The sequence below is a fragment of the Parambassis ranga genome, chromosome 22 (genome assembly GCF_900634625.1).
Source record: "Parambassis ranga chromosome 22, fParRan2.1, whole genome shotgun sequence".
NCBI lineage: Eukaryota > Metazoa > Chordata > Actinopteri > Ambassidae > Parambassis > Parambassis ranga.
Genome location: NC_041042.1, coordinates 7,223,522 through 7,251,176, shown reverse-complemented (window position 1 = coordinate 7,251,176; position 27,655 = coordinate 7,223,522). Strand labels below are relative to the sequence as shown.

General features: G+C 43.7%; 1 protein-coding gene across 2 annotated transcripts; it reads left to right on the top strand.

The window, feature by feature from the left end:
* akt1 (v-akt murine thymoma viral oncogene homolog 1) lies at positions 1–27,190 on the top strand. 2 transcript variants are annotated; one of them, XM_028395107.1, is made up of 14 exons: positions 1–157; positions 4,628–4,801; positions 15,487–15,615; positions 17,133–17,244; positions 17,560–17,686; positions 18,199–18,330; positions 18,459–18,524; positions 19,008–19,076; positions 19,186–19,311; positions 20,354–20,482; positions 23,324–23,538; positions 23,658–23,745; positions 23,966–24,068; positions 25,263–27,190. In XM_028395107.1, exons 2-14 carry the CDS (start codon positions 4,756–4,758, stop codon positions 25,340–25,342), a joined length of 1,422 nt encoding a protein of 473 aa, XP_028250908.1. In that variant the 5' UTR covers positions 1–157; positions 4,628–4,755; the 3' UTR covers positions 25,343–27,190. The 2 variants fall into 2 exon arrangements, with proteins under 2 accessions (XP_028250908.1, XP_028250909.1); XM_028395108.1 differs by having other exon boundaries at positions 1–215.
* The last annotated feature ends 465 nt before the right edge of the window (positions 27,191–27,655 follow it).

The window sequence follows — 27,655 nt, the reverse complement described above, 5'->3', positions numbered from 1 at the left end:
GCAGACAGCGCGTTTGGGAGGTGTAGTGGAAGAAAGGCAAGAGAAACGGAGTAAATGAGAGCACTTTTGTCCAGATTGTTGAAGGACTTATCAACTTAAAATACCGCCGAAACAGCTCAGTAGAATGAGACGGACACATTGTTGAATTCCTGTCCAGGTAAATGCCCGCGTTTCCTTCGCATGGTTAACTACAAGAGGTTCGACAGCTAGACAGGGTAGGTCCCCATTGTACTTACATGGGATGCGGTTATTCTCACCCAAGCTGCCCTGCTAGGCCCCATATCCTTTCAATCGCTAAATTCAAACCTGAAATGAGGTACTTTACTGACTTCACTTCGCTTTACAAGTTATTCAGCACGAAAGTCTACGGCTTGTAGTCAACTATAACGCGTTGTTGTTGTTTTCTTTTCACAAACAACAGCGAGTCTTTCTTAAGATGTTTAACCATTCATTTTTTGACAATGAGCACTTTGGAGACACAAGCCTGAGGCTAAAATATCTGCAGTCATCTTACTTTGAACGCTTCACTTCTGCTAGAAAGTTGTTTTTTCCCCCCTGCTTGTGCTCTATGGCCCATGAGGCAAATGAAAACAAATGAGCTCAACAAGAGAGAGAAGCTCATTCATTGTTGTGAACTACCTCTGCGTTTGTTTACTTGTTTGAGTCAGATATTTATTACAAGGCAGACATGATATGTATGTATGGTATGATATGTATCCACAAAGTAGAACATCTTTGTGCTAGCACACAAAGTCAGATCCCAAGACCTTTTTTGGGGCCTTTTTCTTGGACAGCAGGGAGGTCCTAAGAAAAAGCCACAAAAGTTTTTTCCTCTCCAGTAATTAGCACAATGAGGTGATGCATGTAGGTTACTGTGTTTGTTTGTGTTTTAATATCAACCCACCTACGGTGATGACGGGTGATGGGTCATTTTTATTGAAATCCAGGTTTGTGGTGCAACACATGCACAATGTAAACCTCACTAATGCTACTTTCTGTCTGTCCCCATCTCCCAGGGTGTACATGTACAGTCTGGAGAGAGAGTACATTGTCCCTGGGCATGTTGTACCCGCAGTGTCAAAATGTTTTTTTATCTGTCATGAGACTACATCTGTCCCATTGTGTGTGTGTGTGTACGCAAGGGGACTTGGCATGTGACCCGGGGAAGACGCAACAAGCTGGCGTAATGATGCAGCCACTGACTGCTCTGTTCTCCCCCTGTTCTATTTAGAAAATACCAGCCACCTCCCACCCAATCCCCTCGCAGGCCCGTTGACGCAAATGTGCCACCAGTTGCATGCAGAATCTGAGGAATGTTGTTTGAAATTTTGTCCCTGCAAACATGGCAGACGTGCACACAGACCTGGCTTCACTACAGAGGTTTAGATGTATTATGACTAAGAAAGATAATGCTTCTCGTCAACACATGACTCCGCACCAAAACCGAAAACAAGCCCTAGAACGTCTTTCATCTTGTTTACTAGATGCTATTTGATATACAACCACCCAGAAATAATACTTGTTAGCTGATGGGCCAATATTTGAATAAATTCAGCTTTGTGTTTCATTCTTGTCTTGTCTGAACAGCGTGAAGATGAATGCCGTAAGTCATAAAGAAGTTGTTGTTCATGTCATCACTGGATTCAAAGCAATGAGTCGACTTGTTTTCTAAGGCTGCAGTAGCTGCGGTTTGTTATTCAGCTACAGCTACCCGCAATGTTCTTATCAATAATGCTATGTTTTCGGGGAACTTGAAAGAGGAACTTGGAACCGTATAGTTGTTCGCACCAATATTGGCTCCACTCTGGCGGCATGAAAGCAAGCATTGCTTCAGGGACTATTTTCCAGCAACAGGGAACATGTTTGATTTCTTATATTTATTTTAAATATTTTTTTTAAAGATAAGCCAGAGTCTTGTTTACACAAGCAGCAGCAGAAAATGGAGCAAAAATAGACTTGCATCTATTGATCTGTGATAAAGGAAGTAGTGTGGTGATGTCGGCCTGATTTTCTGCTTCCTGCCATAAACACATGTGGCTGTCCTCTCTGGCCCAGTGACAGGCTCAGTGTGTGGCATCTTTTGCTGCATGACACTGATTTGCATTGAATGGGGTGGACCCTGGAGCTGGAGCCAGAAAGATGAATGATTGAAAGCCGCCCTGACATCAGGGCAGGCAGGCAGGCGGTGGCCCAGAGGCCTGAGGACCATGTGACCTGCTGTCAGGGTACTGGGTTCATTCAGTGGCTGCTGGCTGCAGCGCTGGCAGCAGCCCAGCTTTTCCACACAGGCCGCAGTAGCAACAGGTCGCTCCCATTAAAACAGCAGCGCTCTGTTGTGGCTCCAGAGCCGGTCTTGTGCATGTGTTGCTTTTTTGGCTGTGGTGCGCGCGCTCAAGTTTGTTTGTGTGATGTATCCCAAATGTGTATATAATGTGTGCGTGTCTGTGTCACAGAGTACACACAAGATGCTGAAACCATCCAACGGTTTGTGTGATCCCTAGTTTGAATTGCTCTCAGTGTGCTTTTTCAAATCCCTCTCCAGGATCCGTCCAACATCGGTTGTGCGACACAAGCACCGCAACCCCAGTGCAATAAACAAAAACACTGAGCAAAAATAAACTTTGATTTTACAAACTCACTTCTGCTCAGATGGAAGTCAGCAGAATGGCAGTAAAAAAGGCGTGTTGATCGCACATTCACTGACAGATGTGTTCAGGCCTGGGGCTATACTGATATGACTCGTAGTCTGTCAATAGTCACATACACTTCCTGTTGTTGTCCCCAGCAGCAAGCTGGATGAGGCCACTCTGACAGAGCTCTTTTGATGGCCTCGCTGTGATGGAGCAGCAGACAAATTGATTTTAGTCGATGATCAGAGAATGCCTGGTGCAGTATGTGACATTTGTGTGAACAAGCATGGGAATCGATCAGTCTTTTGCTTCTTCCCTGCTTTCAAAGCTGTCTTTATAACATGAAGAAGCGCTGAATGAATCAAGGGTCAAGTGTTTTGGTTATGATAGCCTACATGCGCTGTGTCCAAGTGATAAGTCTGTGATGGAATTCAGCCAGTTTATCAGATGACTGTCAGAACAGTTTTAGCATGTCTTCTATCATTCTATCATACATTTTGACTGGAGTTTGAAAAGGTCTGCAGTTGTGACTGCTGCTGTATGTGATCTTGCACCCATATATTTTTTTTTAGTTTGCACTTTACTCGTACATCTGTCTGACAACCCTTCGCACACTTCACACTGTAAATGTGCGTTTCCAATTAGAATCTTAAGTTGTTGTTTTGTAGACAGCGGCCTGCTTTTTTGCACATCAAGACTGTACTACTACTAAAAGGTGAACACAAACAGAAGCTCAGGGCATAAAAGTTATTCACTTTCTCAAACATAAATTATTTATCTTTACCATAAGTAATGTGCCTGACAGAATATGTATGTATGTTTGTCTATCAATCTATACTGCAGGACCCAACATCACATGATCCTTCATCAGCTGTCGTTAAGAAAATGAGCATTATTGTTTTTAAATCAGATGATATAAAGTCAACATGATCATTTCACAGTTGAAAAAAAATGGGCTTATCAGAGTTTTTGATGGTATCACACAACCACGGGTTGTTCATCATATGACATGAAATCTGAACCTGACCTGTATTATAGACTGTCTTTTATTTGTAAACAAAATAGTGACTTTCTACATTTTGAGGAAAGTAATGGAGCTGGAGCTTGTGGATAAAGCACATAGTGAACTGTGATTTCACCCATCTGTCACTCAAAACTCATGCTCTTATTTATCCCTAATTTAAAGAGTTAATGTGATCTAAAAACATGGAAATGATCATTAGGAACTAAACATGTTTATTTCCTCCGTTAAAGGTCCTTTGAGGAACTGCAGTTTTTGACACTTCCATGTTGGCTACATTCCTCATGATGTTACAGCAACTGAAAAAAGTCATTCAAAAGTCATTGTTTATAGTTTAATTATTGAAAATATTATTCATATAGACTATAAAGAATTTTGCTGTAATTGTCAAGATTTTGTTTCCTTATTAGTGTATCACTTTGACAGACCACTAAGCAAAATGTACATTTGTAACTGGGATAATAACCTCCGTCATGCCCCTCAGAAACACATCCCACAGTATAACACAGCACTCATCAAGCTAGTTAACAAGACCTTTTAATTTGAACTTTGTTGACACATTCTTACAGAATCTTAAAACAAAATCAAATATGAACATTAAGAGAAACAGCCATGCAATTACAAAATTAGTTATGTCATGTCATTATTTTCTCACTGCTATTCTCCTGGTGATTAGGAAAAAAAGCCCGGTCTATCAGGAATGGCTGTGAGGGTTGTGAACAGCATGGAATTTTCCAATACGGGAGACCTCATTGTGAATGCCAAAAACCGCAGGCTTACACAGATATTTGATCCTTGAAATGTTGCAGGTTCCACTTGTGATATCCTCCACTGACTGTGGCCATAAAGCACAAGGATCTTCTCTTGCCACTGCTTGCCTTCCTCTGCTGTGTTGACCTGAGGGTTAATATTCAGACAAGAGGAAAAAATGCTTCACCTTAACGTGAAGTAATTTTTACTTTTCCTTAACTAATAGGTAACCATTGAGAAGGCGGCTATAAACCCAAGAACCCCATCTCCAGGCTCCTGCACAGGGCTGAGTGAAGGAAACAAAGTTGTGTCTCTCCCTGTGGGAAACCTGGATCCTCCATCCTGTCCACCAACATGACCAATGTGGTGATCGTCAAGGAGGGATGGCTGCATAAAAGAGGTAAATGCAGATAATGTTTATACTGTATTTAGTGTAAAGTCTTGTTTTTGATGGCTTTATATGTAAATACAATTACTATCTCCATTATTTATGTATATGTATTCTTGTGTATGTTGTTGACACTTCAATCATGGTGTAGTGTAGTATTCATCACCTCAATTGTGTAACATGCAGGTTAACCAAACTGGCGCAAAACACGCAAAGTATGTAAGATCTCTGAAATATGCTCGTTGCGCAAAGATCTTGTTGATACTGGTGACTGCTGGAGAAATGTTATAAACTGCAAAGCACTGCAGTGGAACATCAATTGTATGTTTAGGAGTACAAATCAAATACTTTTGCTAATATTTCACATTAATTCATCTTAATTTGTTGGCTGTTAGATCAGACAGTCATTTTAATTCCAAGTAAACATATTTCGTAAACTGCTGCATAAATAATAGAACCTATTGACAGTGGAAAAATAATTGATTGTTTGTTAAAATCAGTAGTATGCCAGATCTAATGTAAACAGCCGTCCAGTTGCCAGTCCCCAGTGGGCCCCATTTTGCTGCTCTGACAGTGCTGTGTGGCGTGGCGTGGCTCTGTGTCGGGCGTGAGTCCTGTTGTTTGGATGAAGAGGCATTCCTCACATACCTGCTGGCTTTGAGCAGCTTTATGTGTGCATACTAACGCTGCCTTCCACAGTGGCTGCCTCACTGAGTCCACTCCACCACCACCAGGGGCAAAATAGGATAAGAAACATCTCCAAAGCTGCTGAAATCTCCCCAGGCTCAGAGCCAAAGAACCAAGCTCTTAGTGGAAGAGGGGGGGAACCAAGGCACGAAATGTAGGATAAGGTGGTGGGAGCAGGTCACTTGGAGAGATCCTGCTGCTGCGATGTGTTAGCCCCCATTCCTCTACTACATGATTTGTGCTGAGAGCATAACTGGCTTCTGATTTAGGAATGTTTCAGCATGGTTTAGCCTCTAGTACCATTGTTCCAATATCATGTTTACACCTTAATACCAATTTGCTTACTTACGCAAACCCAGAACACACCTCTTTGTCTTGGCAAACTTATCGTAGCCAGCACGAGGTGTGCTTTACTGTCACAGGCAATTGCACTTTTCGACCATAAAAAAGTACTAATTGTGTGTATTATTAGCCAAAGAGAGCAACATGTCCGCAATTTGGCAATATAACCCTAAAAATAATGTAGTGTTAATTATAAACAAGAAAAGGAAGAGGACATAAAATCTGCACACACATTTTGACAGTGTGGTAATTGTGTGATTACGTGTACTCACTGTTATTCAGGTGTTTCACTGTCTGTCACTTTTTCCACACTCTCACCAGTCCTCATAAGAATGGAACGCTCTTATAGAAAGTATAGTGACTGGTAAGAAAACAGTGAGGTTATATGGTGGTGTATGGAGTGTGCACATACACACAGTTCACCCATCTAGTTGTGACACACACGCTAAACAAACAACCCTTCAGGAATAGTGAGTTGGCATGCTGTCGTAGCCCAGCAGCTGTGCCCTGTGAAATGTCACCCAGAGCCTCTAAGTTTTGATTGGAGGGCGTTCGCCTGCCTCCTTGACAGGAAGGCATTTAGTGTCACGTCACTGTCATGCAGTCTTTGCCCTAGAGCCACTGCGCAGAAGGTGAACCTGCAGTACCCCTGTCTTACTGTCCATCACGCTAGCCAGGCAGCTTGCGCTCAACAACTATCTTCCCATTCTGCACCTTGAGTGGAGCTTTTTTGTGTGGCGGCGCCACCCAAGTGACTCAAATCTCCATGTGGGCGTGATAATAAATGGCTTACACCGCCTCTGAGTGTGTTCAGCATGCTCATTACTCCCATGTGTGCACTCAAAACACCAATTTAATGTTTTACAAAAGTTCAACCTTCATACAGTATTTCCATCAACATCATGTGTGTGTTCCATGAATGTGGTCAAGCACAAAGCTACACTCTGACTGGGCTTTACCAAAGCAGGTACAGTTCGAGTGTGCTCGTCCTCTAACTGTGCCCATTTATTGGCTCTGCATGATGATTGGATTTCACGGTGGGCCAGTTACTGGCACAGCACTGGCATGTCAGCTGAACACAGCCGTGCCACTCACTCTCACTCTTTGATTCCTTTCTCATTAGTCATCTTCAGGCATCACGTGCAAACTGAGTCAGGACTCCTGAAAGAAAGTAGAGCAAGCATTGTGCCTGGATACACTGTAAACCCTTCAGAAGAGCTAATCTGTCCTCAGACCTCCAGATTCTCAGCCTTGGGAGTGCTGTACATGTGTTCCAGACAGGCTGCATGCAGTGAAATGATCTCATCCTGAAGGACACACCTTCGTACTTTCTTCTTAAGCCTTGTGCTGCAGTAATGTGTCTGGAGACAGTTTGGGATGTTTTGTTGTGTCTGTTATAAGTTATGGAAGAACAGTTCTGGAATGCAAGACAAAGCAGCTGAATAGGTGTGCGTATCTTCAAATGTGTGAGTGTGAAGCATGTTCAAAGTCTCACTGCCAGCAGGGCATCACCCAGTCACTGTATGCACAGACCGCACCGCAAGTACAGGCTTGCAATAACACTGTAACTTTGTTGTTACTATCATAACCAGTTGTTATGTGTCCCCAAATGATACTTCCCTTTTAGATCCTTCACAGAGTGCACCCACACACTGTGAATGTGCCTACGGCCTCTAGTGGCCACAGAGACCGAGCAACATGTTATTTTTTTTTGTTTTGTTTTGTTTTTTTTTTTGTTTTTTTGCTCGTGTGTTTTTCCAAAGTTTCCATCAAAGCAAGAGCATCATCAGACATCAAAGAGGCAGATTGTGGGTTCCCTAGTTTCCAGGCAAGCGCTGTGGCCAAGAACCCAGTGAAGCTCAACAGAACAGCACTTGCTTGTCCTCCCCTCTTCCCTGGCCCTTGTTTGTTTGACTCATTTGCTCCCTGACAAGTATAAAGAGCCGGCCCCCTCGTTAGGCTAACGAAGGCCACAACAACTGTTGGATTTGGGTAGCACGCTCAGCTGGCTCTGACTCATGAGGGGAGCGCTGGGGTGAGAGAGGGAGGGAAAGCAGAGAACACACTAGTAGAGATAGTGAGACAAAGATAAAGGGGACAAACAGAGAGAGACAGAAGTTGAGCAGCGTCTCTGTGATGTTCCCAGAACATTGCTCAGTGACCCAGTCGGCCCAAGGGGAGCCGGTGGAAGTTGTGTGTGACCGAGACCCTCTTGTGGTTTAGTTTGGAGCTCATCAGCTGATTGGCTCCTTTGCTGGTCGTGCAGTTGAAGGACACTCATAAGCTGCTCCTCCAAGCGAGACCTTGTTGGTGGTCCAGGAGACTGCATGAGATGCAGGTCAGAAATGAGGAGGGGGAGGGGTTATCAAACACCAAACACAGTAGTCTGTGCAGATGAAAGCAGTGTTCAGCAGAATGCAGTGTTTCCTGCTCTGGTAAATGCTTTTCGAAGGAGTGGACTCACCTAATTAAGAGCATCTCTTTATACTGCAATGCTGACTGTCTCAGGACTTTAGGACATTGACTTACTGCCAAGTCTGTTGCTGGGCTCACCCAGGCTCCTACACATCCCCTCATTATGGCTGTTATGGGCCACACGCTGCTGCAGTACCAAACACATGCACTGCAGAACTACAGGAAAACATATTGAACATTCACATACAATACATTGTGAGGGATTTGGCAAACAAAAGTTTCAAAGTGGCCTTATGACATTATGTTACAGTTTTTATTTAAATGCCATTTTCTTGGTGTGTAATATTATAGATTAAGGAAAGATTTCCTTCTACACATTTTAAACTGCTAGATGGCCTTTGATATGCACAGCAAAGGAAGGATGCACATCAAGAGAGAACAATAACAGGTCTGACTGAAGCTGCTAATGTGCCATGCACTACTTTTTATAAACTTTGCAACAGATAACTCTGATTTGGGTGGTTAAATACCCCAACTCAAACCAATGGACTACCAGCCGTGGCAGACAGATCTTAGGAGTGGAGTCCCTGTAGGCAGAGTCCAGCAGCAGAGGGTGTCACACCAGGAGGCCTGCGCTCTGGCCGGGTGTCTGGCCGTCAGCGTGGACCCCCTGCTCTGGGTAATGGGAAGCAGTCTTCCTGTTAAATGTGGTGGAGAGAAGTAAATTACTGGGGTGCAGCTGTCGGCAGGCAGGCTTTCTGGCATGACGGGGGAACCAGGAGGCTGAGGGAGGTGGCACCTCCAGCGTTTGCCTCTGCTCATGGCAAACCCACTGTGTGCTTATTTTGCTGTGCAGAGTCCGCCTGCTCACCACAACTGTGATGCTCAGCAGTGCACTATTTTCCCCTTTTTCTTTGTTTCTTCACTGACCTCATCTCTCTCCTTCCCCTTGTTCTCTCACATTCTTCCTTTTGTTTTAGTCTTTATTGCCCCCCTTTGTCTTAGCCCATTCCTCACCCCCTCTTAGTTCCTCCCCCACTTCTTCCAGCGCACGCTCTCTGCTCACCACCCCACCATCCTGTTGCTAGGATAATGACCCTGCTGACAACTCAGACCCATGGCGGAAGCGGCTATGGACCAGCGAAAAGCTCTCAGTCTCTGACATCAATCACATCACTGGCATCTCTCTCCAATTTAGCAAGTGAAGAGGAGAAATAGAAATGAAGAAGGTGTTCAGCTGAGAGTTGACTGTATGCTCAGTTATGTGTAACATCGCCCCATAGCAGTCTGTTTTTTGAAAATAGTTGGCCAAGAAAAGTGTCAACAGCTGGCGACACCTGTCTCATAAAAAAAAAAAAAAAAAATCCTCTGGAGTTTTTTCCTTCTGTGTTGGATCTTACACTGGTCATTGAAAGTTCATTGGCACTAATTTGTTCTAAATAATGTGTGTTTATTTGTTTGCCATGCAGTAACCCAGTTAACTAATCCATGGACTGCTTGTTTACCCAGGGAGAGGGGGCAAATCTCGGCCCCAGTGTGGCAGGGGGAAACTTCCCACAGTGTCTCTATGGTAATCAGCAGGTGTCACTCACCATGGAGAAGAAGTGAGGGCTTTCTTATGAGCGTGAGAAAGAGGGGCCGCTTCCATCGCACCCCAAACCCCCTTGATTTTTTTTTCTTGTTAGGGTAGTAGCAGCAGCCCGAGTGACAGTGTGAGAGAGAGAGAGAGAGAGAGGCGTAAGAGGAAGAGACAGAGAGCGCTGGCTTGGAGACTGGGGTGGCCCTTCAACCAACCTGTTGATGCTGCTGCCAAAGCCCTGGCAATGGAGTACCCACATCCAGCTGCATAGGAGAGATGGGCCAACGAAAGAGATTTTAGGAGTGGGGGTGTCAGGAAGACGTAAAGAGAGAGAAAGAGCGGAAGAAGTCCAAACTGCTGGATAATTCAGGATGGCAAGTGAGCTTGGCGCTGCCTTATATGGTCACAGCAAGTCTGGTAAATTGGTAGATGGGTGTTCAGGCAGCATTAGAAGCTCAGCTCATAGCCCTATGGTTCAGAACAGAGCATGGTGGAGGCGGAGTTTGTTGTTGCTGGGGCTCAGTGGTGACCCCTGCATCAGGGAGCCCCCCTCTCCTCTGGAGCGGGTGGCCCGTGGCTCATTGAGATGCAGGGCACAGGGTGGCAGGCCGCAGCTGCAGCCTACAGGCAGAACCCGGCAGAAAAGGGCCGAAGGGATGGCGGGGGCGGCTGAGGAAAAACCAACAAAAGGCGAAGCCCCCCCCTCCTCCTCATCCCTCGCTTTGGAGTTCTAATTCCCTAATCCTCAACCTCCGCCCACCACCCCCCTTCTCATCCGATTCTCACCACTCAAACACACACACACAGGCACAGTTCATGCAGTTACCACTGGCTCCCTTCCTCTCATCCCCAAGCTATGAATGGCCAGACGGGGACAAAACCCAACAGCAGCCCTCTCAGGAAGTCCAACCACTGGGTGTGGGCACTGAGAGGCACATTTTGTCTGACCCTCTCTCTCTTGGTTCTTTTACTCTGTGTGAAATCATTTACCCATTTTCGGTGTGAGTGTGTGTGGTTTATCTGCTGCCTGATGACTAAGGGGGTCTTCTCTGTTTTAAGATTTATTGTTCTGGAAGTTTTATTAAAACCTGTGAAAGTAGAAAAGAGACTGCAGAGGAGAGAAAGGGATGATGTGAAACAGAGCCGTTAGTTTCGACTCATTATTGGGAAACTGTGGCCTCTCTTTTTTTAGGGGGGCGCTTGATGAATGCTACATGATGTGTCTTATTAAAAGCCAACAAGCCACAGCAGCTGGGACCTCAACATTCCTGTTGTTGTCACATAGAGACGGATAGTACAGGACGCTCCTCGGAAACAGCCACTAACCTCTGTCACTCCCCCTCTGTGCCTCCTCTGAAGTCTGAAGTTTTTTCTTTTTATTTAATGTTTTTCTAAATAATTCTGCATGTTCCTTCTGTTATGGTTTAATTAGTTTAATTGCAAGAGGCTCTGCATTTGTGTAGATTTTAATACCTTATCTCTCTGTGAGCCTTTTGAGGAGTCAGTGAAATCTTTTGTAAACTAATTTTTGCACAAATGATTATTTTAGCATCTGGAATAGAATTAGAATCTTAAATTTGAGCTACTTTTTCTGATCACACACTAGAATGGATAAACATACGGAGCTTGTGATTTGATGAATACATGCATAAGCAAACATGAAGATGCTTCATCATGTCCAGCTGTGGCCAAACCTGTTCTCCCCCCTGTACCTTGTGTATGTGTGTCTGGGGTTTAGAGGGCGTGGTGGCGGCATGCTGGAGCTGTCCACACACAGGGCCATGCAGCAGTTGGCAAATAAAGATGAATTCTGTTGTGTTTGGCAGCGGTTCTCCGTTCATTATTTTCCACTTTGCCCAGCGCGCATCCCAGCCCTCAGCAGCTGCTTGTCATGTAAAGACACTCTATCAGGTCCTGACAGCTCCTCCCATGCACACACACAGGCGTGTGCATGGTTCATACACACTTCACTTGTGCTCATACTCCTACATATGTGGGGAACATATGTAGTGATCTGTCTCACTACCACTCCGCTCAGCACCTCTCTCCGCACACTGCGTAGCTTTCTCATCCCCTCCAGTTCTCTCATTTCTCATCTTGTGTCAACTCGGTCTTCCTATGCTTCTGTCCTTCCCCTAATTTGCTTGAGTTGAGCCACATGTCTGCTGTCACACTTTTATTACAAATGCTTTGATTCTGAGAGACAAATCTTGTAGAGGATTTCCTCACAGTAAAAGTGTGCGTGTGTGAACTAGATACGTGAAGCAGGTTTTTATCTAATCTAGGTTGTGGTCAGTCTGTCTGTTGGCCATTTTCCTGTTTTGGAGAACATGTTGACATCAAAAGTGTTTAGTTTACTGGAATGCTGTAATGATGAACTGACTTAAAAGCAGAAGCCTCTCCTGTGTTGTTGTGAGGCCCATTGTCCTTTGTCAGCAGTCTGCACTCTCTCACTGTACACAGGATGTGTTTGGGGTCTACTGTGCAAAGCATTCAAGTCAGTGTAGAAATTTAGTTTGCGTTAGTTAATCAGTTTGGTCTCAATTTATGTTGCCTGTGTCTGTTTTACACCTGCATCCTTCCTTATGTACATTAGTAATGTGTCTATAGTTAGACTCAGCAGTGCTCATGTGGAGTTGTGTAAACGCACAGCTGTTTGTTTCAATTTCTTGCCATGTCACTGCTTAGAAAAGCCACAGTGTGGAAAGTACAACAGAATAAAAGTAGAAGGGGAAATGCACCTAAATAGGAAGCTGACAAGGGTCATCTTTGTTGCTCATGCTCTGAGAGAGAAGACTGTTTGGGTGGGTGGGGGCGGAGAGGGGGGTTGCACTGCAGTGTGGTGGAGATACACACTTGCAGACAACCGGATACAGCTACTTCCACTGCTGTCATGTGACCAGGTCTGTGGTCGTAGACGGGGAAGTTGCACTGTCCTCCTGTCTAGAAGGAGTGTGTGCTAGAAAATGTGCAATGAGGATGTGGAGTTGCTTGATTGCACCTCTGTGACACTTTCAAAAATTGGTGACATTTTATGAAAAAAAAAAAACAATTATAAAATCTTTCTGTCACTGTGTGTGTTTTATTTTAGATTCTGAGCTGCATTACCTTTGTGTGGCCTCTTCCCAGGCACCGCACACACTTGTCTCTTTTTATTGCATACGTTAGTATAATGACAGATGCCTGAAGACTTCTGTGATGGAGAATGCTGTCTAGCATTGTCTTGCTTTGTGCTGCTGCATCACACATGATCACCCATACTACTTCTGGGTTGGTGCTATGCATCAGTAGAGAAATTCTAAAACCCTCTAACATGGATGCTAATATAATCTGTTTCCATGGCCTGCACACAGGTAGTTGTTACACACATATACAAACACCTGTCTCCTCCACTTTAGGATGTTAATGCTGTAATGTGCTGTGTGCTCATTGATTTGCTGCATTCCTGCTGCAAAACCAAAACTTTAATTTCTGCTGGTGAGATGAGAGTGTTTATAGGCCGTCATCTCATGTCATGGTGTCAGGTAAGGGGCTCATTACGCTGTCTCTGCATTGTGCACATACTGTCCTCATGTTGGCTGGCATGGACTGTAGCTGGGGGATATGGGTCAGCCAAAACCTGACCACAGAGAGAGGCACCAGCTGGGGCCCGATTGAGGGGAAAACAAGGCTTGGTGCAAAGGGCTCAGAAGACTTTCTTGTGACAGATTTAGGCAACTTATGTGTGTGTAACAGGTAACCGAACTCTTAGCTGATGCTTCTGTTACTTACTACATGTAGTCTTAAAAGGCCCCTCTTCTGTGCTTTTAAGCTATAACCATTTGTCCAAGCGCCAATGTGCTGAAGTAAGGGAGTCTCTTACAGGAGTGTGATAAATAACCCAGTGGATGTGGATTCTCTGGAGACCAGCATGCACATGTGGGTGACTGATGTGCAAGTTGATTGGTGCAGCTTGTAGTTTGAAACAGACAAACGACTCATCACTGTAATTGTGTTACATTGAAACAGGCATGAGGGATATCCACCAGACAGTATTCTGCCCACGTGTATTTTAATTAGGACGGCACATCTAGTATGAGGGGCTTTGTTGAGAGGCGGCAAGAGCGCTGATCTGACGGCTGACAAAGTCGAGCTAATTTCTAAATGAGCTATATTTGGTATGAAAACACTTACTCTGCAGAAAACAAGATGAAAAATCTCCTCCTGAGCTGTGATGGAAACTGTAATAACACTTTGGACAACTGCTGTGCATTGAAGTGCATTGTGCTCTGCTGTGGTGGTTAGTACCGCCACCTCTCCAATCATTTGCTTTGGATTTAAGATGATGCAGCGACAGTTTTCTAATCATGTATGTGGTCAACTTATCCAACGCGTCCTTGTCTTTTCTTCAGCCATATGGAGGACCTCCTCTTTTTGCAGTTCATGTCATCGCTTCATAAAACAATATACAAAAGAAGCAGGAAGAGGAAGTTCATAAGTCTGAGGTGTCAAAAGTGACAAATCTTGTATAGTGACATGGCCAGTGTTATTAATTCATGTTTTTTCTTTAAATATTTCATAAGAACGTGCACTAAACTGATGGCAACATGGCTGCTGTTTGCTCGTCTCATCAGTTATCAGTTTCATCAGTCAAAAGTGCGTTTGAAGGAGGGTAACAGAAGTTTATATTGACAGATCTTCTACTTCCCACTTACACACACACACACCACACTTCTGTGTTGGAGGAAATGGGGCAATTAAGGACAGCTTGGTACGGCTCTGCGTGGGGTTAATATGCGACTCCGTAATTAAAAATAAATTACAGTTTTCCTGTATAAATATTCAAGTTCCACTCCGCTGTGTGCCACTGCCTTGTTATGGTATGTAAGCTATTTTTTCCCCTGTCTGCACAACATCTGGCACAACATTTCCTGAAGCATCACCAGAATAAATTGAGTTTTGTCTGCCTAGGAGAAATTCATTTGTGTGATGCTAGTGTGTCTAAGTGAATGAGATGGACATGCATGGCTTGGGCTTATTGTTTCTAGAAAATAGGGAAGGTTTTGTTTGATAATCGAATGAGAGCTTTTGGCAAACATGATGCTAGAGATTGATTGAGAGATTGATAGGAAAATATTTATAGAGTACTCACCGATTTTACACATGCTACCGAATACCAATGCACGCTTTTAAAGTTCCTATGAAATGGCTTCCTATGAAATGGCTTGGGGAGTAGAGAAGCAGTGGAAGGGGGGGGACATAAAAAGAAAACATTTCATTGGACACAAAATAAGTATACACCTCCAAGTGTGAGGGTCAAAAGTGTTGCAGAAACAATTAAATAGTAGGAGGACATTGTTTTTTGTTGGGTTTATTCCCTAAGAAGCTTCCACTGTCACTGGTAAAAGCAAGATGTACAGAATAAAAGAGCTGCAGTGAAACCTGCAGTTGACGTACATAAAAAAAAAAACTGACAAGATGGTTACTTAAAGAAGCAGCAGTGAACAACTTCAATCAAAAAAAAAAGTGAAAGGGCAAAACTGTAACTGTTGGTTATGAAAACACAATGCAAACAATTGTTTGGTCAGCATTTTGAAAACTCAAAAATCATATGATCTAACACCCTCCTAACTTTCAGTTTCCATAACTTTAACTTTAACAGTAACAGTTCTTTTAAATCTCTTTTTCATATCAGGAGAATACATCAAGACCTGGAGGCCAAGGTATTTTCTCCTGAAGAGTGATGGTACATTCATTGGCTACAAAGAGCGACCGCAAGATGTTGACCAGCTGGAAACCCCCTTAAATAACTTCTCAGTAGCACGTGAGTATCTGCTTCAGAGAAACCACCACATTTTTTCCCCTCTGGTTTTGGCTGCTTATTTTGTTTGCTGCTTTTCTTTTTCTTGCATTATTGTAACAAATATGTTCAGATACTTAAAAAAAATGTGTCCTGCCTCTGTCCACCCTGAAAAGCAAAATATTGACCTTTTAGCTCAATCACACCGAAGTGCTACTGTGGTAAAGGTATAAAACAGAGAATCAACTCTAATTTTATCAACGAGTAATCCATCAATTTACAATAATTAGTAAAGGAGTATGAATAGAAACATCAGCAAATATTATCTCCACTTATTTCAATAGTGACACCTCTCCAAGCAAAGAAAGCTCTGCCACTGAATGTGCACGCAAGATGTTTGGCTCCTGATTTTAATACATCAGACGTCTCTTCTCTGTATGTCCTTGTTTTTCTGCTGCAAAAACAATAAATGCCCAGAACAGCCCAGCGCACTCCATCTTCACATCAGAGAAAGTTGCTGCGATAAGCTGTGCAGATGACTGAACACAGCAATTAGACAGCATACTGTTTGTTTAACAAAATGTTTCCTCTCCGACACTCTTGAGTTATCGGGGCTATTAGCCGCCTGATTTTGAGTATTTATCTGTGCTGCACTCCGAGGCTCCGTCTCCATCAGCAGTGGCTTTGGGTTTTTGTCACCACTGCGACCCCACCGCAGAGGACACATGGTGCGTCTCTGCTGACAGAGCTGCTGCAGCTGGATTACATATTCACCCTGATGGAGCCATGTTGGATCTCAGTGGTGGTCCACTCCGAGCCCTCCATCTATCAGAGACGGGCCATTTTGTGTCACATTCTGACATATTTGCTGACATGCTCCGTTTGGGAACAGATGTTAATGTGAAGGAGGTGCAGATGGAAATCTCTGCTTTGTAAATTTGGTTATTAGACTGTTGTGAGTAATTGTTTTGCAAACTGCTTACAAGACAATTATTTGCTCCAAAAGTGAGAAAATTGCAAATGAAATAAAAGAAGGATGTGATGACATGCCTATTCATAAATCCTTTCAGAATAAGTAAAACTAATCTAAACCAACATGATGCACTGAACATTTTCTGTGTTTATCTTGTTGCTGTTTTCTTTTTTAGTCGGGTTCATCAATATTTGAAAATGATTAGTTGCTGTTATATTGCTAGGAACAATTATAAAATGAACAAAGCACAGTTTTTTGGGAACATAGGCATTTCACTGCAGTATAACTATAATTTGTATGAATTGTAGTCATTTTATTATTAAATATGATTCCAAAATAAAATCAAAACCTGTACCATCACATATTTTCGAGAGGCTGACAAGTTAAGGATCAGAGTTGTTTTCCCCCACCAAGGTGCACCTGTTCTCTTCCAAATTGGCCGACAGTGTCTGTTAGGGTGGCGATAAAGATAAATGGCTATAACTGTGGGTCTGTCTCTCCCCTCTTCTCCCCTACACACTGGCCTCTTCTCTTCATCTCCCTCCCCTCTTTCCCTGGCTGTGGTCAGAGTGCCAGCTGATGAAGACGGAACGGCCCAAGCCCAACACATTTATCATCCGCTGCCTGCAGTGGACCACTGTCATCGAGCGCACCTTCCACGTTGAGACCCCCGAGGAGAGGCAAGAAAGAAGCGCGCACACACACCTCTCTGCTTGCAGAGCAGTAAAACACAAATTATTTACATGCAAAGAATTTGTGACGCTAAAAAGCAGCTTAGCATTAAAGAGCTCTGTTTTTCTAACATGTAGAAGCACACACAAGCATACACTTGTAATCATTGTTATACACTTGAACAAGGGCCACTGGCTGTTGGCAGAATTCACTCCTGAAATTGCCTTCCTGTTGATAAGAAGACAATTATGTGATTGGGCTGCTGGGCTTGCATGATGGTAAATGGGCTGATGTAATCTCTCTGCTGCCTGTGTCTCCCTCAGGGAAGAATGGACCAAAGCCATCCAGGCAGTGGCTGACGGCCTACAGAAACAAGAGGAGGAGATGATGGACTCCTCTCCGGACCCCATGGACATGGAGGTCTACCTGACCAAACCCAGACACAAAGTGGTACAGGCCCATTTTAAGCTCCTCTTTGTATTTCTTACCAACTATCCACACTATCCGTCCCTTCCTTTCAAATGTGAAGTACTATAATCATAGAACCCAACTCACCTCCTCCAGCTGACCTTGCCTTACTTGCGCTTATACAGCTTTGGCCCTTTGTCTGTCAGTTCTTTCCCAACATCAGCTGTGGGTGGCTTAGCACGAGAGAGCCTGTCCACTAGGTTTCACAACCCCCACATGTTTCATGACATAAAGGTCCAAGGCCACCGGATTGGATGTCCCCCACACAACCATTTTCAACATTCTCCTCAGTGCTGGGGTCAGAGGTTAACTGAGACACAACCACATATAGGCCAAACTATTAGAGGAGTGGAAATTGCTCAGTGGGTGAAATGGTGTCTTAAATGCTTCACTGTCGTTGTCTGTGGGATTGTGTGTCCGGGGTAGTTAGAGCTTGAATTTGTTAATGCTCCTGTTTGTAACCAGATGCTACTTTTTCTCCATTGGCCTCCCAGACTATGCACGACTTTGAATACCTCAAACTCCTGGGAAAAGGCACTTTTGGCAAAGTTATTCTGGTAAAGGAGAAGGCCACAGGACGCTACTACGCCATGAAGATCCTAAAGAAGGAGGTGATCGTAGCAAAAGTGAGTGATTGCCAATAAGCAAGTAAAGGGGTGACAACATGGTGGGGCTGTGGGAGGGCAGTGACTGATACTTAAATAGTTGGCTATTGTAAGATTCGCACAAACACTCTTTGTGCCTTTTTTTCCAGGATGAAGTGGCGCACACACTCACAGAGAACAGAGTCCTCCAGAATTCAAAGCATCCGTTCTTGACAGTAAGTAGCCCCTCCATATACCTAAACCAAACCTTATTTTAACTCGTAGAGATGCTCAGGAGCCTCTTCAGTCCAAACCCAGCAGCATCCATTCAGAAAAAAAGAAGGGCAGTTTTACCAGGAATGTTTTGAAGAGCTGGAGTTGAGTGGGGTCTTTTATAGTAAGACTTAGCATCCTGTTTTTGATCCATTTACAGAGACTGAGGTGGGCTGTAGTGAAAAGCTCCCCAAAAACATTGGGTAACAGTGGTAGGTGGAGGCAACACATGATTCAGTGTCACAAATTCAGTGAATGGGACCAATGCTAGCCACACAGTAAATGTAGACACTGGATGCTCTATGCTTTACTTTCATTTTCCTCTCTTTCAACATTTAAACTTGTAGCTACAGCTATATTGTTTGAAATGTCAGCTTCCTCTTGACTTACCTGAAAACATCGAGTTCTGCTTTGAGCATATTTTTGTTGTTTTTTTTTTTTTGCAGGGACTGAAATACTCCTTCCAAACACATGACCGCCTGTGCTTTGTCATGGAGTATGCAAACGGTGGTGAGGTAAACAATTTTAATTCAATTCAAGTAGTTGTGCACCAGAATATTTTAATCTAATTACACCCATTCTTTATAGACTAACTATATATGTTATTATTTTCTCTCCTCTCAGCTTTTCTTTCATCTTTCAAGAGACCGAGTGTTCTCAGAGGAGCGGGCACGGTTCTATGGTGCAGAGATAGTGTCAGCTCTGGACTACCTCCACGCTGAAAGAAACGTGGTTTATCGAGATCTAAAGGTAGGTGGAGAAATGTGGCCTCTCTCTCTCATCCTTGCTGTCAGCCTCTCTATCTCCCCCTGTCTTTCCTCCCTCCCCTGGTAGGATATAAATAGAGTTTGCCTCCTTCCAGAGCAGTGGCCAGGGCTTATTGATCTGCCTCCCCTGGAACGGTCTCCAGACCTCACTGCTGCAGCTGGAAAGAAGCTTTGGTCTGTACGTTGCTGCAGTTAGACAGAAATAACCATGGGTTTTCTTTGAACAGAACGACGCCACCTCCTGTTATAGCACACATTCAGTTCTCAGTGTGTGTGTACTTTGAATGTGATTCATATCATTTCATGACGTTTTACTACTATGTAGTGTATGAGTTCCAAATGTAAACATACCAGATGTTTTAAAGATGACATAGGAGATGGATGCTGCAGCCTGATGGGTCATAGTGGGTGTAGGAGGGCTTTGTTGTAGTTATCAGTGGGCATCTGTAGCTCTCCTACTTCCAGCTGATAAAACTATACCAGCCAGGTCAGCACAGCACTCCTCCCCTCCCTCCCTCTCTCGCTCTCGCTCCCTTGGGTTTATGAGGCAGGCTCCCAGCCTGCTAGGGTTCTCCTGAAAATGCCAGGGTAGCAGGATTGGAGGATGTGCTGACTCTGGCCGGGCGCTGCTGGCCACGTGTGAGCTACAGCTGCCAGGTCACTTTAACTGAGGAGGAGACAGTGAGAAAGTGAGAGGACATGCTGATATTAAAAAGCAACCACATGTCATGACACTTCAGTTTTTAATTTGCACTTATGCTAACATTGAATTCTTATGTGGAAATGAAAGACTTTCTAGATAAACATTCAGTGAAACAAAATTTTGAATCATTTTTATGGTTGTAACTAATTTTATTGAAAATGTACACATCAACACAACCCAAATAATAAGTTTATTAACTATTTAGACGTTAGGGGTTGGTCGTCTTCACTTTTAAGACACTGATACTTTGTATATTTATAAATGGATTACATGCATTATGCCATTTTTATGGTTATGTGTCTCTCTTCTGTTTTCTGCTCAGCTGGAAAACCTGATGCTGGACAAAGACGGACACATAAAGATCACAGATTTTGGCTTGTGCAAGGAAGGAATCAAAGATGGTGCCACTATGAAAACTTTCTGTGGGACACCAGAGTACCTTGCACCTGAGGTAAACTTTTTTCACACTACCTTGGTGGTAACTTTGGTGTTTCTTCCTCTGTTCACATGTTTTTCATACTCATGAAACGATTCAGTGACCTTTGGTTCCCTAGAGGTGAAGAACCCCCATGTTTCTTTTACTCATATTTCCCGTTCTGTACCATGTGTCATGTACTTGTGTGGTTATATATCCTTAGATGCATAGACTATCTAAACTAGTATTTGTTCAAAGAAAATTAGCTGGAACTAAATGAAGGTTAAGATCATACGCAGCCCAACTATGAATGCTATTCACACATGTGAGCAGTGTACATCCCAAACCAAATTCTAGCGTGTGTTGATGGTCATCAAGGGTTTAGAAATATTTAAAAGTAAAGGCAGCTGTCTGAAAATGCCTTTCTAATCTCCAGCCGAAGTTGAGTTAATGAGTATGCCCAGGGCAGGGCAGCCTGCTCTCATATTTGCTGTATGGGGAGGGGTGTGGCTACTCCCTGTTGCGTGCAGGTATGACAAGTGTGGCCATGTAACCTGATATTTCATTGTGAGTCTTTGTGGTGTGTGTGTGAGGCAGAACATGGGTGTTTGTGCTAGCCCCTTGCCTGTTGTCATAAAAATGTTTTCCGGGAGCGGGGTGTCCATGTTGACACAGTTGCCGTATCGTTGTTTTTAGCTTCCATTTGGAATTTTCTGGTTGGGGGAGGTGGATGGGTAATTGGCTGGCAGCACTTCAGGAAACGTGAGCTTCCGTCCTTGGAAGAAAAAAGACCACATTGGCTACAGCTGTTGTGTGGCACCAGGAGAGCGACAGCCCCCGCTGCTGCCTGGGATGCCTCACCTGACCTGAGCGGACTTGGAGCTGGTGTAAGCATGCTATCCCACAGAGTTTCAGGCTGCTACTCAGGAACACATGCCTGTAATGTTTATCAATCAGGCTAACTCCAACCATCATGTCCTAAATGCTTACTTCCACTCACCTGGACAAACACTAAAATTAGGTTTATTATCCATGTTCCTGAAAGAATATTCTCAAAAGTTCTCTACCTGTTCGTCCCAAGCTCTCCCACAGCCTTCAGTCCTCCACAGCACAGCCTGTAACAGCTTCAACCTCAGCAGCAGAGAACAGGGAGACATCAGGGGCCGTTACCATGGCAACAGGGTCGCTGGCGAGCGTCTCTATGGAGTGCAGGCCAGGCAGTGTTACAGGTTGTTCTGCAGTAAACAATGACCTTGTTGTGTGTGCTGCACAGGAATGCTGTAACGTCTGGGAATATTCCACCCAGAGCAGGAGGGAGAGAGGGAGGGAGGTAGCGGGTGGACAGACCCGATCTGTACCAGCCTGGCCAGTTTGTCTGAGGAGTGGGACAAATTTGTTTGGTCACTTTTCTTAATCTGTTACAAGACAAAAATCTTCATTGGCTGAGGGGAGTTGGCTTTTTGGCAACAATGAAAAGAATGCAGAAGTTTAATCAAGCCACTAACGCTGATCTAGATCCACCAGCTTGAAAGATTAATGGCTGTCAGTGTTGAATGTTGTGAGCTGAAACAGTGCAGTATGCAGAGTACAGTTCTAAAGCAGCACCAAGTGTGTACGCTTTTTATCCCTTCTCTCCACCCTCTCTCCTCCTCTATCTCTGCTCCTTTGGGGCAGTGTAACAGTATTAGTTTGGGGCTGAGGCCCAAGCAGGCAGGCAGGCAGGCGAGCAGTCCTGGTTACGTATATGAGGGATGAGCTTGGCTCCTGCGCTCCTGGCAGCTTCACAGCTGTGGCGCTCTTCTACATATATGGGGCAGCTGCAGGCCCAGCTGTCGCACGGTGTGAATCACACGACAGCAGCGCTGGAAATAGAGACGGCCCAGTAATCCTAGCCCCACACCGGCTTCACGTTACTCCCCCTGCCCTCCCAGTCCTCCTCCTCGATGCTCACCGCAGCGCCAGGCTGTGTGCCCACAGACACATGCACGCTGTGCGCGCATGCACACACACTGTAGTTTTGTTCCTTTTACGGACACATCGGTCCATCTGTTTTCCAGGACCCCCTTTCTCAGCCTGTACACTGTTGTGTCCATATCTAATTCTATTAATCCACCCTCATCTTTTTACCTAGGCGTCTATTCTTAGGTCAGAATTACCTAGCATCACACTGCTGAAGCTTTAAGAGAACAGAGTGTTCTCCTTGTCTTGATTTCACCTTCAACATCCGCCTGGCGAGGTAGAATCCAGTACATGTCCCCAGAGACCTTGGAACAACTCCGCTCAGCAGCACATTAGTCATGCAACAGGTTGCACTGTTCACTAAGCACAACACTGGAGGAGTTTGTCTCATTAAGAACTGTCAAGACAAGTCATTTTATGAAAAGAATAAGACTAAATAGTTCCCTTCCAAAGACTGCCTGTGCTCATTGAGTTGGTTTGTTTGTAAGACCTGGTCTGTTTGTTGCCACACATTTGCTTATTTAAGCGACCCACACCTCTGCTGCTTGTTGATCTGTATGTGTGGAAGGGCCCGTGGTGATTAAATATGCAGGGCTCCAGGGGAAACTCTATCCTTGCTCCTAATGTGAGATGTGAGTCAGTGCTGGCTGGGACTGCCTCAGAAGCCCAGGCCAGAGGGGGAGAGCAGGTGATCCTGCTGGGGCTGGGCTGATGGAGGTAAACCCAGTTGCTGTAGGGTTTGTTTATTCAGCTTACAGACCTGCTGTTTCATGGCCTTTTGATATCCAGACACAACCTAATTGGTCAAACCATAATTATAGAATATTGTGCAAATATGCACCGACCGCATTAAACAATTGGAAGACTATTTAACAAACCATACATATGAACAACTTTTATCCAACCCTCATCCCCAAGGTACTAGAGGACAATGACTATGGTCGTGCTGTGGACTGGTGGGGTCTGGGCGTAGTGATGTACGAGATGATGTGCGGCAGGCTGCCTTTCTATAACCAGGACCACGAGAAGCTGTTTGAGCTCATCCTCATGGAAGACATCCGCTTCCCTCGGACACTGGGGCCTGAGGCACGCTCACTTCTCTCTGGTCTTCTCAAGAAAGACCCAATGCAAAGGTAAGAACCTCAATTTCATGCTCAGCTGTGGCTTTAAAAAAAAGGTATATAAGATGATCCTGATCAAGTAGTTACTGCTATTTTTCTATCTGCTTTATCTTATACACTTGTATTTCCAGGTTAGGTGGAGGGCCTGATGACGCCAAGGAAATCATGCAGCACAAATTCTTTGCCGGGATTGAATGGCAAGATGTGTATGAGAAGAAGGTGAGTTTCTAAAATATTAATGTTGCTGTGTTTATCTCTCTTTGTCATGACTGTGGAGAAACAGGACTTAATAACTGCCATTCCTGCAAGGATACATAATGTTACGTGACATGAAGCGCTAGCGTCTAGACACGATATAGATTGTCAACAGACAGGCGACTGTTACTTGTCTGACTAACAGCTCTAATGTGGTGATATGTTTGTGTCTCCTCTCCAACAGCTGGTCCCACCGTTTAAGCCCCAAGTTACCTCGGAGACAGACACACGATATTTTGACGAGGAGTTCACAGCACAAACCATCACTATTACGCCACCCGGACAAGGTAGCACAGACAATATGTTTACTATGCATTTATGTGATCTCAGAACATCAACAAGATGAAAATGATGAAAATTTTGGATCTCAACTCGCTGGGTCGTTGAGGTCATGCACACGGTAGTATGATAGACAATCAAAACATAATTAAGTCCGCTATAATTATTAAGTCTTTAATGTGAACGTGGGATAAACTTGTATATGTTATAAATTAATTGCTCTTTGCTGTCATGCAAATGACAGCAAAAGGCTGTCGACGTCCAAAGGCTGTCAACAGCGAAAAATAAAACACATCTTGTTTGTGGTGACTCAAAACACAACACTGAAGTAAAGGGAAACAACTTTGGTTTGTTCTGCTGGGAAAGTGAGACCATCCAAGGAGCATGTGAATGCACTATTGATACAACTTATGTGGTACAAGACATCCTCGAATTATAAGACTGTTCCCTCTTGTACAGCTTTATGATGTCGTAGTCTCATGTGACAGTAGGGCTGGTATATGCTGTGGAGATGAACCAAAGGCTAACTTGTATGATTTCATTTCCCTGCAAGACTTAATAGACATTAATACACATGTGCTGCATTGTAATAGGCTGTGGCTTGAGTTGGATTTGGTAGGCTGATAAAGGTGAAACGGGAACACCTTCTGCAGGCATGCATAGCTCCCTTGAGAGCAGTCTGCCCTCTTCTGGAGAGCACGAGTACCTCACAAGTCATGTGAATGACTACCAGTTTATTAAGTACAATATGGGGAACATGATGGGAGCATGGTCACATGACAGCTTTGATTTACACTACAAGAGGTTTTAATAAGTGCAGCAACGCGGCCTATTGGGTCAAAGGCATAATGGGATGAATGGAGGTTTGTATCCCGGTAAAAATTTAAAGACTGTGCTTCCTTTTTTTAGACTTTATTTTCTTTATTGTTTTAGTTCACTCACAGCATGGTTGGGGAGACTACATTTGATTCATGAAAATATCTAGGTTATTGTTAAAATTGATTATCCCATGTTAGAAAACCTTGCAGTAGGTGCATATAGCTTTTCGTCTTTGGACCCCATCTACAACCCTTTATAAGTAGATAATATCTATATTTTGTTGTTTCGCTACAACATACTCTGTGATGTTATACATAAGGACGTCTCTTTGTGTGTGTCTACCAGAGAATGAAAGTTTGTGTTTATTCCCCCTCTGTCTCTAGATGACAGTATGGAGTCTTTTGACAGCGAACGGAGACCCCACTTCCCCCAGTTCTCCTACTCCGCCAGTGGGACAGCATAAACGACTCTCAAACATTCCTCTGGTCCCAACATCTCCCTTCACCCCTTACCCGACTGCACTCTCAAAAGACCAGGGCCATGGCCTGGCCCCCAACCCCCTTTTCAGCATTGTCTGCAAATGCTGTCGTTGGATGCAACAGTCACAATCTGCAAGTTGCATCTCACAGGAAGAAGGAAATACAAGACAAAACAAAGATAACTGCAGTTGTTCTGTGTGACCTTTGAAGACTGACCACGGAGATAACACTACTCTGCATTTCCTGGTTGTTATGTTGTATACAGAGCAGGCATCCATACACCATAATTAATGGGGAAATGTAGTTCTGTTATGCAAAAAGTAGGCTACTGCTATAAATATCTTAATTTTTAAAAAGGCCATTTACAGCGAGCACATACATGAGTCTGTCTGCTTTAAGTCCATCATTTCAAGTAGAAAGTAGGCATGCTGTGGACCAAAAACATCACGTGAGCAGAGAGTGTTGTTGTTGAGTGGGTGACAAATCCATGTTTTCATAAGTCCATTCAGACATTTTTTTGGCTTCAAAAGTGAATGTACCGTATCCAATAAAGTCAATGTTCCTGCATACATATTTGTTGTAACACACCGCTAACTCACCTAAGACTGAAATGCCATCTTCTGGACAGGAGTCATATCCTGTTCCTGCTGCCCCAGTCCAAAACTGACACTGGTCAGTTTGTTTGTATCATCACACAACGATGGGTCTGACAAATCAATTGTGCAATACAGTCTGATGTGAGCAATGGCGGACATGCAAAGAATACAGCATGATAAATCATTAAGGCATAAGTTGCAGTGGTTTCATTTTGTAACTGTTGCACATCAGAGTCATTGAGAGACCCACAGTTTTCTGTTCTGGATAATAAATAGCTTCTCCTGCTCAAAACCCCCCCGTGAAGTAAGTGCTTATAGTTCCTGATGCCTTTCTATCTCAATGCTGTGCTGCAGACACCTTCTGGTTTCCTTCTGATTGGGGTCGCTCTGTCCTGACCTCTCAGACATTCTTCTTTCCTCTGGGTTTTTCCTCTATGTACAGTACACTATTGGGTGTTTTCCACCTGGTGCATTTGCTGCAGCCTCAATGAGGTCACTTTAACATAATACACTTCTTTAGGAATACTTTGCAAACAACTAGGGCTTCAGGGGAAAACACACAAAGAGTCATCTTAGATTTGTTACTTAAGGGGACTCGGATCCCTTCACGAGCTTCTGAGTTATTTATATGAGACCAGCATTGATTAAAATGACTTTTACTGTGCCAATGAAATGCACTTTGCTGCCCCAAAATGATTGTATTTGGACTCTTATTTGTACTTTATGGTTGGTAAAGACTAAATTAGCTTCTTTTATAATATAAATTCTGATGTTGTGCATACAAATAAAACAATATGTGCTTGTTTGTATGATTTCTTCCCTTTTAAAGATAGCTGAGGTTAAAAACTGAGGTTCGTTTGAAGTGAAACGCTTCTCTCAAAGTGTCCTTGGAGTTTCCAAAAGCACTTCAGTATTTTTAAGATTACAGATAATCATTTTTCAAAAGTGCATCATTTTGTTATTGAATGTAATTGTTTTTATGGTATTGTTTTCTCTTCAATCGTTTGCAAAACGTTTAGTTTTGTTTAGTTTTTGAATCTGTTTGTTACTTATTCCTATGCACACTCACCTTTTGCTGTCACCTTCTGAAAATAGGGAAACTCATTTTGTACTTTTTATTTTTATTTCAACTTATTTTGTACCTGCCCTTCCGTATTCCTGAGACTAAGGACACCAGCTTTAGTAAACAAATAATATAAACTTTGTACTGTTTTGAAATAAAATGTCTTAACAAATGCTGTGTAGACTCCTTTTTTGTGTATTAAAAAAACTACCATATGAAATTAATTTTACCAACACAATAGCAACATAATAGTAAACAGAAGTTTCACAGAACAGTCATTGAATTCACACAAGTATTTCTCACAATAATTGTCAGTTTAGTTTATCTCTTTTTCTCTCCCTCCTCTGCATCTTGTACCTCCCCTATCTGCTATTAAAAAAATGATCAATAGAGGCAGGAGTTTTGTTTGTCTAAACCACGCTGTGATCACACCCTACAGATAAAACATAGCTAAGTGCATGAGACAACTGTTCCAACACTCGGTGGCTCTGACTGTGTCTTGGCCGTGTTCTCCTCCTCTGAAAGACTGCTCAGGTCCACGTCTGGGGCTCTGCAGCTGGTGAGATGAGGAGAGATGGCTCCCCCCAGGGCTTTGGGCAGATGGTACAGTCTCTGGAGCAGATGTTGACAGCCAGAGC